Here is a 13,344-nt window from a genome sequence, read left to right as displayed (position 1 = left end):
ATAAATAGGGGACTACATAAATTAAAGAAAATGCATAAAGTTATAAAACGATGAATTACCATTGAGTAGGAACCTCTTTCTGTTGGAGAATCACTACTGGAGAAACCAGTGAACGTCTTACTATATGTAATGGAGGCTCCGCCCACTTATGACGGCATGATGTCATTACTAACCATTGAGTTAGTCGAATAACAATGTAAAATTTCTTAGTTAAAAGAACATTGTCAAGAATTAAAAATAAATAAACACCAAACTTAGCTTATTAAACAGCTATTGTCAATTAAGAAGTGTTAAAAATATTTAAATATGTAGGATAAATGTACATGGGTTGCCCTCTCAAGGCCTGTTAGTGAACCATTTGGAACCACTGCCATGGTGAAGTTGGATGCCGTTCCAAAGATGAGGCAGCAGGCTTCTTTCCACTGAAGTTGTTGTAAAGTCGATAGGCGAACTAGTGGTTGCCATGGTGAGGACAAACGCCTGTGCAAAGATGTGGCAGCAGGCTTGTTTCTAACGAAGTTGTTGCAAAAGTGGAATGGTGAAGACTGTCACGTCAGACGATGTATTAATGAGCAGCAACATGTCTTTATTGAAACGATTCTCAATGAGTAGGCTGCAATAATCTTTAGCTGACATGTATACTACATGCTGCACAAATACAATATGAAGTAGTTGTCCATATTTATGAAATATGGTCTATGAAGTTCGTATGTAAATTACATGTGACAATTTTTAAAAGGCATTGCTATTACTTAAGTTGTATGCCAGTCTTATAAACAAATAAAAGTAATGAAAATGGAAGGAATTTAAAATTAAAATACTATGAGCCATAGTGTCAAAAATAAAAGGATGTGAATTAGCAATATAAGCAAAAATTCTAAAACAGATAGTCATAAAATAATGTTTGGTGAAATAAAATTACAATGTAAAGATAAAATATTTCCTAAAAGTCTTGAAGTGAAAAGATTTCAATATCTTCTAAAGTGTTTAGCAGTAGTCCTTTTGGCACAGTATGTAATATTTTCAAGTTGTTAGAAATTCAATCCTCAGAATGATTGTATCCATCAAGATGTTGACCAAATAATGATTTGGTACGTACAGTACCAGTAGTATGTTCTTGAAAACGTGTTAGAAAGTTATGACCAGTGTGGCCAATATACTGTTTTTGACAGTAATTACATATTATTTTGTAAACGCCTGACTTTTGGTATATGTTTGAGTCCCCAATTGTGTGTTTGTTTCATCTGTAGAGGGTTATTGGTTTTAAATGCTATTGTCATGCTTGTATTCTTAAATAATTTATTTAAAAACAAAGATGATGTGACTTACCATACGAAAGCGCTGGCAGGTCGATAGAAACACATAGACACATACATACACACAAAATTCAAGCTTTCACAACAAACTGTTGCCTCATCAGGAAAGAGGGAAGGAGAGGGAAAGACGAAAGGAAGTGGGTTTTAAGGGAGAGGGTAAGGAGTCATTCCAATCCCGGGAGCGGAAAGACTTACCTTAGGGGTAAAAAAGGACAGGTATACACTCTCTCTCGCTCGCGCGCGCACACCACACACCACACACCACCACCACCACCACCACCACACACCACCACCACCACCAACACACACAAACACACACACACACCACACCACACCACATATTTAAAGACCAATAATTTATTTATTTTATCTGAAATAGGTCCCATGTACGTCATTTTTCTAAATCTCTTCTTGGAATTTATAACAGCACCATTTGTTTCTTGTAATTTTTGATATAACAGATCAACCTGATGGGAATTATAATTGTTAGCAACTGCTGTCTGTTTTAATGTATCAATTTCCTTCTGGATTGCATCAGGTTGAAGAGGTAATTTCAGTATCCTATGTATCATAGTTTTAAAAAATGCCATTTTGTATCTTAATGGATGGCATGATGTAGCATGTATTATCACGTCGGTTGATGTGGGTTTTCTATAAATAGAAATATTATGTTTTCCATTCTTGTTTGCAATTGTGAGGTCCAGGAAATTAATACTATTGTTACTTTCGTGTTCTTCTGTAAATAAAAGTTTTAGATGTAAATTATTTAAGTTGTTAGCAAAAGCATCAATTTCTTCTTTAGAACACATTATATAATAGCAATGTGTCATCAACATATCTTTAGTTGTATATAATTTTATTTGTTATTTCTGGATTATTTTTGAAAAATTGAATTTCAACATAATTGACGAAGATGTCTGCTATAGTGCTAGCCAGGGAATTCCCCATTGCAAGTCCATCTTCCTGTATGTATATTTTATTATTAAATGAAAAATAATTAAAATCTAGAGTAATTCTTAAAAGTTCAATGAATTCTACTGTTTCTTCGGGGCTCATGATTTTGTGATACGTTATCATCAATAATAGAGATAGTCTCTTGAATAGGTATATTCGTGTAAAGATTTGTGATGACCAACGATGCGAACCTTGTGTTTTTTGGAATATCCACATCATAAATTAATTTAGTTAATTCAAAACTGTTTTTAATACTATAATTTTCTTCATAATTGTAAAAGGATTTTAAGATTTGATTAAGCTTTTTGTTCAGGTTACAAGAGGGACTGTTTGTATTATCAACAATTGGACGAATTGGTAAATTTGGTTTGTGTAATTTGATTTGTGATCTCAACTTAGGTAAAGTGGGGTTCATAAATTTTAAGTGCTATTTTATCTTAAGGTGAAAGTAAAGAGTCACTATCATCAATCAGTTTTTTAATTTTTGTTTGAAATCTTGAAGTCAGGCCTTCATTAACCTCAGTTATTCAATTAGCGTTAAAAAATTGTAAAGTCTTAGAAACATAATCATCTTCACTAAGAATGACAAGAGTAATCCCTTTATCTGCCTTGATTGCAATAGCTTTATTAGTTATTAACTTCTGGTTGATTTGTTTTACAAGTTTTAATTCATTATTATGTTTATTTTTATGTTTTTCATTAGTAATGACATTTTTAGTTTTACGTGCAATGTCACATATTTCAGACCTACTAAATTGTGCATGTTTTGCAGCAATCTTTACATCAGCAATCACACGTTTAATATTTGCATTGCTCAATTCTGGAGCTAAATTATATTTTAGGGCTTTGTTGCAGCATGTAGTATACACGTCAGCTAAAGATTATTGCAGCCTACTCATTGTAAATCGTTTCAATAAAGACAAGTTGCTGCTCATTAATACATCATCTGACGTGACCATCTTCGCCATTCCACTTTCGCAACAACTTCGTTAAAAAGATGCCTGCTGCCACATCTTTGCACTGGCGTTTGTCCTCACCATGGCAACCACTAGTACGCCTGTCGACTTTACAACAACTTCAGTGGAAAGAAGCCTGCTGCCTCATCTTTGGAACGCCATCCAACTTCACCATGGCAACCAGTGGTTCCAAATGGTTCACTAACAGGCCTTGAGAGGGCAACCCATGTACATTTATCCTACATATTTAAATATTTTTAACACTTCTTAATTGACAATAGCTGTTTAATAGGCTAAGTTTGGTGTTTATTTATTTTTGATTCTTAACAATGTTCTTTTAACTAAGAAATTTTACATTGTTATTCGACTAACTCAATGGTTAGTAATGACATCATGCCGTCATAAGTGGGCGGAGCCTCCATTACATATAGTAAGACGTTCACTGGTTTCTCCAGTAGTGATTCTCCAACAGAAAGAGGTTCCTACTCAATGGTAATTCATCGTTTTATAACTTTATGCATTTTCTTTAATTTATGTAGTCCCCTATTTATAGCTTTGTTTACAACTTGTAAGTCTGAAGATGACCACAGCAGTGGTCAAAACCGGTCACCTTGATAAATAAATCGTGATCAAGACTGTTTTTAATAGTAAATAAGGTGGACACTGCTTCAAGAAAGAAAAATTATTCATTAGGGCTCTGTGCTTAAGAAAGCATTTGTTCATTCAAAGTTTACAGTGGATCATGGTTAATGCTGAGGAGAATTTAAATTTCCTGTAAAATATTTAAAACATGGCCGTTAGTTGAAGATGTAAAATACTGCAATCTATTTTATACCTAAAATAGAATGACTGCTGTTTTTCAAATGATTAACGGGGCTGATCTTGAATTGCTGAGATCTTGCTGTTCTCTGTATATTAAGTGTGTGCAGTTTGGCCTATATAGATTGATGGGCAATCACTGCATCGAATGTGATAGATACTGAGCATAGTGATTGTATTCTCTAGTTGGTGGTGTTTCAGTTGGGTAACAAACTTTATTGGATGCTTAGGACACACGTAGGCTCCACTTTCCTAGGCTATTTACTAACCCTAGCAGATAGACCACCTTTTTAAAGGACCCTACAATTTTTTTTTTTTTTTTTTTTTTTTTTTTTTTTTTTTTTTTTTTTTTTTTTTTTTCAAAGTTGTCTTTGTTGGTGCGTGATAGGCTAATCTGGAAAGGTTGTTTGGTGAGGCTTATGGCAAAACCTTCCTTCTTGATTTAGGTTTTATTCTGAACAAGTCTCCTTAAGTTACTAGCTTTTTATTTAGTGTTTTTATCACCCACTCATTTTGTGTCCTAATTTTAATGTGTTCATTAATCTTTTAAAATTTGTGTTGTTATACTTCACTACACACCTTTTGTTTCATTTACATTACTTTATAATATTTTCTCTGTTCTGCATTTAAAATTGTCAGTTGAAATGTGCATGGCTGGGCTAGTTAGTCAGTCTTGTGCTATTCACTTAGTCATCCTAGAAGATGGCCATAGTATAGTCACACCAAGGTTAACTAGTTAGCTCCCTCAGTGCACGCCACTATGTGCTCTGCACTCACTTGCGGTGGTGGCCTCTGCTCTAACCAGTCACACAGCACTCATGGTCAAAGCACAACTTAAGTGTTCTGCTTCTTCGATTGTGCCTCTTTCCTAGGTGGTTTCTCTGTTTTATTAGTTGTTGCCACAGTATTGCAAAGTATTCTCTCATTTTCACTGTATTTAGTGAAACTGCTATTTGAATTATAAAATTCTATAAAATTTTATAAAAAAGTTTGTCCTCACTAGTTTTCATTATTTTATACATACCGAGCATATGTAAAGATTACGTTTTAGTGCACTTCTGTTGTTTTGTTTTCGGTAATTTCATCTGATGGACAATTGTTAGCGCAAAACCTCTTGTGAATTTAAAAATACGAGCCTTATAGCTGAAGCAGTGATTTCCAGGCCGGTGCTCAGTTGCTGATGTCACAACCCTCAACAGCATCGTTTGTTGGTCTGATGCATTCTGTCATTTGCAGGACGTTTACAACCATTGAATAATAGATCTAATTTAGTTTGTCCCAACATTATGTACCATATGTCATTGTTAAATTTGCACGTTATGACATGACTGGGCTGATTTACCTATAGTTCCAGCAATATTATGCGATTCTAACATTTTCCCTTGCATGATCCCCACATTCAAAGACAGGGTTTCATATTCTTACTCAACAGTTGTCATGGAAGAGTGCCCAGAATTTATGATAGTGGAGAACTGAAAACATCACCTAACCTCCAGCTTTGGAATGCCAGGTACACCAAGCCTATAACCACCTAAAGCTAAGTGCTCTCCATTTTGAATGGTCCAAGGACTCTGTGTGGTCTTCTGGAAATACCATTGGGTACTTGTTCTCCATGTGTTACTCTGTAAGAAATTTGTGGAGTGGTAGCTTTCTCTCATGTAAATTGCATTAGCTGCCTCAGTGGGGCTTACCCTGTGACTAATGAATGCCAAGTGCTTCAGCAATTAATTCATAGTTTACAGTGAAACTTTACCCTGTAACATTTTTGTTGTTGGAAGTTAAATTGCACTTGTTGGAATATAATAAAATGAAGCGTCTCCACTTGCATTGATATCACTTGTAGTGTAAATAAAGATTATTTTTTTCTTTTGCAGTTTTCATTTAGACAATTACCTTGTTAATATCACAAATACTCCTAGAGATATGTTTTCCAAATGACTTCCATTCATTCTTCAGTTTCTCCCAGCATATTTCTTGCTCGAACAGTCTACGGGTGTACTGCCGGTCCATAGTGTCCAATGGCGACAATAGTTCGACGATCAGACGTGTCGCCATCATCAGGTGCACTGATGAACTGAGCTCCTGAGGCCGAGCGGCCGGTCATCTTAAATCCCCTCCCCTCGCGGGGCGTTCTCTCCGTGCCCGCGCGTCAGCGGTTGGTGAGACACTGGCGTTGGCATTTGTGGTGGCATTGGTGTAATTGCCTCATCCGCCCCTAGTCACCTGTTCGTTTCCTTTGCTGAGCGTGTTTTTATTTGAAAAAACACATAACAAAATAAACGAACGGGTGACTAGGGCGGACGAGGCAAATACACCAATGCCACCACAGACGTTGACGCCAGCGTCTCACCGACTGCTGATGCGCGGCCACAGACCACGGAGAGAACGCAGAATGCCTCGCGAGGGGAGGGGATTTAAGACGGCTGCCCACCCTCAGTAGCTCAGTTCGTCAGTGCATCTGACGATGGCGACATGTCTGATCGTCGAAATATTGTGCCCATTGGACACTATGGACCAGCAGTACACCCATCGACAGTTCAAACTTTCATTCAGGTAATTTACATTGTTGTTTCGTAAGTTGTAGTTAGTTTTGCTAATGAATTTTTAGTTTACAGAAGAATCTAAAATATTGATTCTTAATCTTCTCCTGACATAATTCACATTGAAATAGTTCACTGGAGAACAGCTGGATGTCAGTGTCCAGTGGCCACAGTATTTTCCCATGTGACCATGTTGCCATCATGTGCATTGATTATGGCAACATAATAGCTTGGTAAAATATTGTCGCTGTTGGATATTGACATCTGGTCATTCACTTGTGAAGTATTACAACTACTTCATTTCTTCTCTAAAGATTTTGATCTGGTCAGTAAAGTACGGAATTTCCTCATTACAATTTTTGAGTCCTCAGTCTTCTGGCTGGTTTGATCCTGTGCACCACGAATTCCTCTCATGTGCCAACCTCTTCGTCTAAGACTAGCAATTGCAACCTACATCCTCAGTTATTTGCTGGGTGTATTCCAATCACTGTCTTCCTCAACGGCTCCTTCTAGTACCATGGAAGTTATTCCTTGAGGTCTTAAGAGATGTCCTATCATCCTGTCCCTTCTCCTTGTCAGTGTTCTTCACATATTCCTTTCCTCTACGATTCTGTGCAGAATCTCATCATTCCTGACCTTATCATTTCACCTAATTTTCAACATTCGTCTGTAGCACCACATCTCAGATGTCTAAAATGCTTAGTCTCTTCTGTTCTGGTTTTCCCACAGCCCATGTTTCACTATCATACAATGCTGTGCTCCAAACTTAGATTCTCAGAAATTTCTTCCTCAAATTAAGGCCTATGTTTGGTACTAGTAGACTTTTCATTTACCTAATGTTGAATAATTTTCAAGATATTTAACTAAAAGTTTTAATTTTTTTCTATAAAAAATGTAATGATGACTACTGTTCTAACCCCAGTCTATGAAAGTACATTATGATTGATTAATGTTTAAAAGACATATAAATTATTAAGAGTACAGGGAAATGTGTGTTAATTACTAACATACCATTAGCATAAACTGTTGGAAATAAGCCTATTTAAACAATTTTTCAAGAATTGGCGTTGATACGGTCCTCATATCGCTTCGTAAAACAAGGCACTGTGGAAGTTGGTATGTAGTGCTGTTTGTAATCATAAGTAATGCTTGGTACGCAACTGGGGTATAGTGTTTCTTTCTGTGAATAGCACTTGCTACGCAGTGATTTTTAGGGCTTGATGAGTGTTTGTGATCTCTCTTCCAGAATTCTGCATGCATTGATGTGCCCCCACCCCACCCCTTACTGAGTAAATGCAGTAATAGCCAAAAGTTACTGGATGTTGACTTCATGAAAACCTTTGCAGCTAGAAAACACTAGAACATGAAGACAGAACATTAGAATGTCCATGCCTTGTGTATGTTATTTTCCCTTTCCTCGTCCTCCTTTCCTCCAATCACTTTCCTGTTCACTGTTGGACTGAAACCGGGGAGCAATTACAGAGACTTGCCGCTTCTGTAGAGCAATTACAGAGACTTGCCGCTTCTGTAGAGCAATTACAGAGACTTGCCGCTTCTGTAGAGCAATTACAGAGACTTGCCGCTTCTGTAGAGCAATTACAGAGACTTGCCGCTTCTGTAGAGCAATTACAGAGACTTGACCCTTCTGTATTTTCCTTTTTTTAGTTGTAGCTATGGTACAGTTTTTCCTGTATTGTATTTAGCTCAGTTTGGCTTGGTGGAAAAGAAAATAGACATGTTTGTGTGAACTGTTTTCTGATTTGTGTAATAAGATGATCCCAGAATATTGGACTACTCAAATTTTTCTCTTTCAGGTATTCTATGACTTGATGAGAGAGATTGCAAAGCAGAAAGCAGCTGACGGTAATACTGAAAGGAAGGAAGAAAATGGTGCAAAGTCATGTTGTGTGATTTTGTAAATGTAAGACATATTGCTGTAAATATAGGCTTCGGAGTGCTGTTACGTGGAGGATACTCATACAGTGGTTAATGTGAACTTGCTTTTCCATTCAGTATTCTCTTTATGAAAGACAAAATCATTATGTCTTAATTATCTACTTTAACACAGCTGCTAATTTGGTGTGTGTGTGTGTGTGTGTGTGTGTGTGTGTGTGTGTGTGTGTGTGTGTGTGTGTTTTACATAAAATTGCCACCTTGCTGCTTTTACAAAGCAGTAAATCGAATGCACATGGCAAGAGAATTTGACAAGTGTCAGTAACTAGTATTTTTAAAATTGAATCAAATTGTTATAGAAGTAAGAATATATTAGAACTACACATATATATATAAAGAAGTAAAACTAGGAAATATGTAATATTTCCCTTTTATATAATATATTTATATATAAATACTTTATAGAGCAGTTTGTGTTTAAAATCCAATAGTCACATCAGTGACAAATGTCAAAGAAGTGCATTTGAAATCAGAGACTGCATTTCACATTAGAGTTCTTTTTGTACATAACATTTGCATACATATAGCTATGTATATTTTGTGTGAATTATAGTTAAATGATATTAAAATGTGGTCATAGATTGTTAGGTTCATTTTGTGGGATGACTGTTTTGCATGAAAATTATTGCTGTGATATTCTCACAAGTAACAGTTTTGAAAGTGGTATCACTGGTTTGCCAGTGTTACTAAGTCTTTCAGGTTGGCATATTACTTTCTTTTTCCCCCCTCTCCACAGATGCTTGTAAATGTGGATATGGTCCAATAGTTTATGTGATTTCTGTTGAAGTGCTGTCACATTTTCAATGAAGATACTTCCTCTTTAGTGATATTTCAAAGTCATCGAAGAAAGTTGTCAGGTGTTGTATGTTGTCAGCTACTAAAATTAATGCTGGAAGCTGTTGTTCCTTGAATTTGAAATATTATGGCCTGTGACTCAGATTATCGTGTGATGGCGTGTTCCATGTATTTTTGCTATTTCATCATAAAAAGTTATGGTGTGTGCTGAGGAAAGTGTAGCTGATAGAAATGTCACTCTTATCTAAAAGTTGTTTTGTTTTATTGTACAGATTATCTGAATGCAGTTTTTTGTCCATTGAATTTGATATGATGTGAAACCAAGAAGTTTTTTCAAATGGCAGATAGTACTTGAGGTGTAATAAACTTGGAAAATGTCTTTGTTTGTAATATAGATCTAGGTTTTGTACACTGATTTTTGAAACATGAAGGCCATCTGATGATACTTCAAAAGCCAATAAAGTCTTCAACAGACAAACCAAAATGAAATGCTCAAACTAGTTTAAAAATCATAAATCTCTGTATCTATTGAAATCCAACTGCTGCAGTCTTTGCCAACACCATGCTTTCTTTTAGACTGTGAAGTTTGGTCTTTATCTTTTTAACCAGGTAAAAATACTTCATTAGCATAATTCACATACTGTAAGTGTGAAACTTAACAGTTTTGCAAAAGAAAACATTAAAATACTTGTATAAGAATGGGGAAATTGAAGTAAATAACACCATTTGGCTCTGATTCAGAGAAAATTTCATAGCAGTTACTGCAATTTCAGGGAGTTCTTATAGGAAGTCCCTCACTGACTGACTTAATTTTTTAAGTGAATTTTGCACATGTCACAAAATATGTGTTATTGGCTAAGATGCTGCTGTACCTTGACATTGTTTTAGTCCCTATTTTTCGTTTGTGAAAACAGTTACCTTTGCATATTCTTTAATCACATCAGAAACAAAAGAAACTTAGTTTAAAATTTCAGTGCCTATCATTCACACATACTGAAATATTTTATGTCAGTACATCATTACTGCTTTTGTACAAGAAAAACACATATTTCTTTTTTTATTTGTGGAGTTGTGCAGTGTTCAGTTAAATGTATTTTCCATTGTTTTAATGGATTCATATTTAGTAATTTCAAATTAAAGCTGTGTATCAAATTTGTGTCAATCTTCATGGTATTCTTAAGCCATTATTATTGTTATTTTTATTATTATTGTCATTATCATTTTATTACTATCCCAGTCTTCCATAGTGTTCACTTTACTGTGTTTGAAACTTTATAAAAATAAATGAATAAGTGCCTACATTTGAGTAATTGATGTGCAAAGGTCATGGGACAAATTTGTTTTAAGGTTCCAGACTGGTTTGTAATAACTGGGATGTCACAATGAATGATTTAACGTAAGTGTATGTTGTAGTCAAAATTCTGCAACAGTTTTCAGAACTGTTTGTCATCTGCACAATGTTCACTTCAAATTGAGGAAAGAAACCACTCAGTGAAATGAAGACTGTAAAATTATCTTGTTTAAGTTTTTATGAAACCAACAGTGATTTTAATTTGGCACATTTAATGTTAGACGCATACATTTTGATCAGACTTTGGAAAATTGTCCTTTTTGATTCATATTTGTGTAAATATGGGCCAGAACACGAACAAATAAATTCAGCATTCCACTTTCAGAAGTAAATCTGTTTTGAACTAGAAATAAATAAATAGCATAATTTTTTCTGGTAACTTTGTTTTGGGTGCACATGCCCAATGTGAAGACAAAATGAGAGGGGAGAGCATTGGAATATTTATAAATGATGGTAGTGGTTTGATGAGGGATTGTGAGAAGTGCAATTCAACATTTAGAATTTTTAATCAAAATTAGTATACAGGGTGTACATAAAGTCTGGGAAAACTTTCAATTATTTAGTGCACTAGAACCAAACATTGTACAGACATCATACATATGTCATTTTGAAGAGAAACCCTGAAAGTTGCCCCCCCCCCCCCCCTTCCAAGTATACCGCCACAGCATAGTTTGGTAATTTGCCGATAGTCAGCGCTAGTCCAGACATGGAGAGTTCAGGTGCGGAGCGAGCTTTCTGTGTGTTAAAGTTCGACAAAAACAAATGTGCTACAGCTGTTCAACACAGCTGGCACAACAAATTCGTTAAGATGGCTTGCTTGTGCCCAGAAAAGAGAAGACAACATCCCAGTGTGAGTCAAGTGAATGTGGAGCACTGTCACTGGATATTCCTCTTTGGACACGTTTCAGCAATGGCTGATGCCTCAAATGCAATCAGACTCTCCGTTCATCTTTCAGCAGGATGAGCTCCACCCCATTTTCATCGTGAAGTTCATGGGTACCTGAACACGGAGCTGCCGCATCGTTGGATTGCTGTGCTACAGAAGGGGACAGCTGTTTCATAAAATGGCCTCCCCAAACACCAAATCTCACTCTGTGTGACTTTTCTGTGTGTGACTTTTCTGTGTGTGCACATTAAAGATTTGGCGTATTTACCACCTCTACCACATGATGTAGCAGAGCCCGGGAGATAATACAGGAAGCGACTGCCACAGTCGATGATGCCATGCTGGGAGGGGTATAGCAAGAATTCGATCACAGTGTTGACATCTGCGGATCACTCATGGTTCGCATATCGAATGTTTGTTAAAAAAAAAATAAATAAATAAATAAAATTAGTTTCTCCTCAAAATGCAGTATGTATGACATCTGTACAATGTTTAATTCTTGTGCAATAAATAATTGAAGTTGTTCCTGGACTTTATGTACATATCCTGTATTATTGTAGTAATATTGGAAGACAAGTTACAAATACTCTTCTCCATCACCAAGAAAGGTATAAAACTGGTAATGGTGAAGAGCTTCAACATTGGATTGACAGGGTACAAATCCACATTCTGCCATTGTGAACTGAATTTCCTGAATTTTGTAAATATTTTAAGTTAATAAAACAGTAAAGAGCAATGCATAAATGAATGAAATACAGTAAGGAGGAAGAATGGGGAGTTGTTGAATGATAATAGTAAGGGATGAAGCTGTAAGCAAAGTAATACCATTCTGTACATGGTTTCAGCTGTGCATGGTTTCAGAAGAGAACAGAGAAATTGTGGAAGGAATACACTGGGAAAAAGGTGGCTAAGAGGGTGGTCGCAGGAGAGAAAATGAATGGAAAGGTGGACAAAAATTGTGGAGTGAGACAGTGAGGGGAGTAAGAAAGCTCTCTGTTATGGTCAAGACTAAGAAGAGAAGTATGATGAAAAATGTTAGGGTGATCAGTAAAGAAGGAAAGAAAATTGAGACTGTACAGGAAATAGAGAATTACTGAACACAAATGGAAGTAGGGAAGAGGAAACAGGTAATGAAGAGAATGCTGAAATGGACCAAGATACAAGTGGTGGGAGTGATGAAGGTAATGACAGTGGAGATGTACCTGGGCTGGCTGAAATGTGGAATGTGGAGATGGTGTTCGGTGGGTCTGTTGAGTCACGAGAACAGTAGACTGGAAAAAGGGAATCATAGTATCAGTTTGTAAGAGGAGTGCAGAAAACTACGAAATTTAGGGAAGTTTTTCAGGCTAGAGGGTATATAAGATGGTGGCAGCAGGACGGAGAGAGAGGAACAGTATGGGTTTAGACCAGGAAAGTCAACAGTGGATCTAAATTTTAGTGTAAGTCAGCTCCAAGAGACACTCCAATTATGGCAGAATTTAGTAATAATATTCCTGTATGTTGAGATGGTATGTGATAATGTGAAAAGAAATAAGGTCTGAGAAACTGTTCAGAAAAGGGGAATCGGAAGGCTATGAGAAGAATAAAAGAAATGTGTGACATTTGAGTTGTGTAAAAGTGAGATGAGAAAAGACACTAGTTTGATGCTGGGAGGTGCATTATCTTTTCCACTTTTCATCATTATGGATGAGATAATGACAGGAGTGGCAGTGTGGGTAGGAAATGGAAACATGATAGAAACGTTTGCTGGGGGTTTAATGGAAATGAGAGGTAC

The 13,344-nt window shown here is 36.2% G+C and overlaps 1 protein-coding gene across 2 annotated transcripts in view; it reads left to right on the top strand.

Moving 5' to 3' along the window:
- LOC124787770 (ras-related protein Ral-a) overlaps positions 1-10,485 on the top strand; it is a 29,467-nt gene extending 18,982 nt beyond the window's left edge. For both annotated transcript variants that reach the window (XM_047254659.1, XM_047254658.1), the window contains one exon: positions 8,400-10,485. In XM_047254659.1, coding sequence (XP_047110615.1) covers positions 8,400-8,504 — 105 coding nt within the window. In that variant the 3' untranslated portion in view covers positions 8,505-10,485. The remainder of the gene's footprint in view (positions 1-8,399) is intronic.
- The last annotated feature ends 2,859 nt before the right edge of the window (positions 10,486-13,344 follow it).

This window comes from Schistocerca piceifrons, chromosome 3, assembly GCF_021461385.2.
Source record: "Schistocerca piceifrons isolate TAMUIC-IGC-003096 chromosome 3, iqSchPice1.1, whole genome shotgun sequence".
Lineage (NCBI taxonomy): Eukaryota > Metazoa > Arthropoda > Insecta > Orthoptera > Acrididae > Schistocerca > Schistocerca piceifrons.
This window is presented reverse-complemented; position numbering and strand designations above follow the sequence as displayed.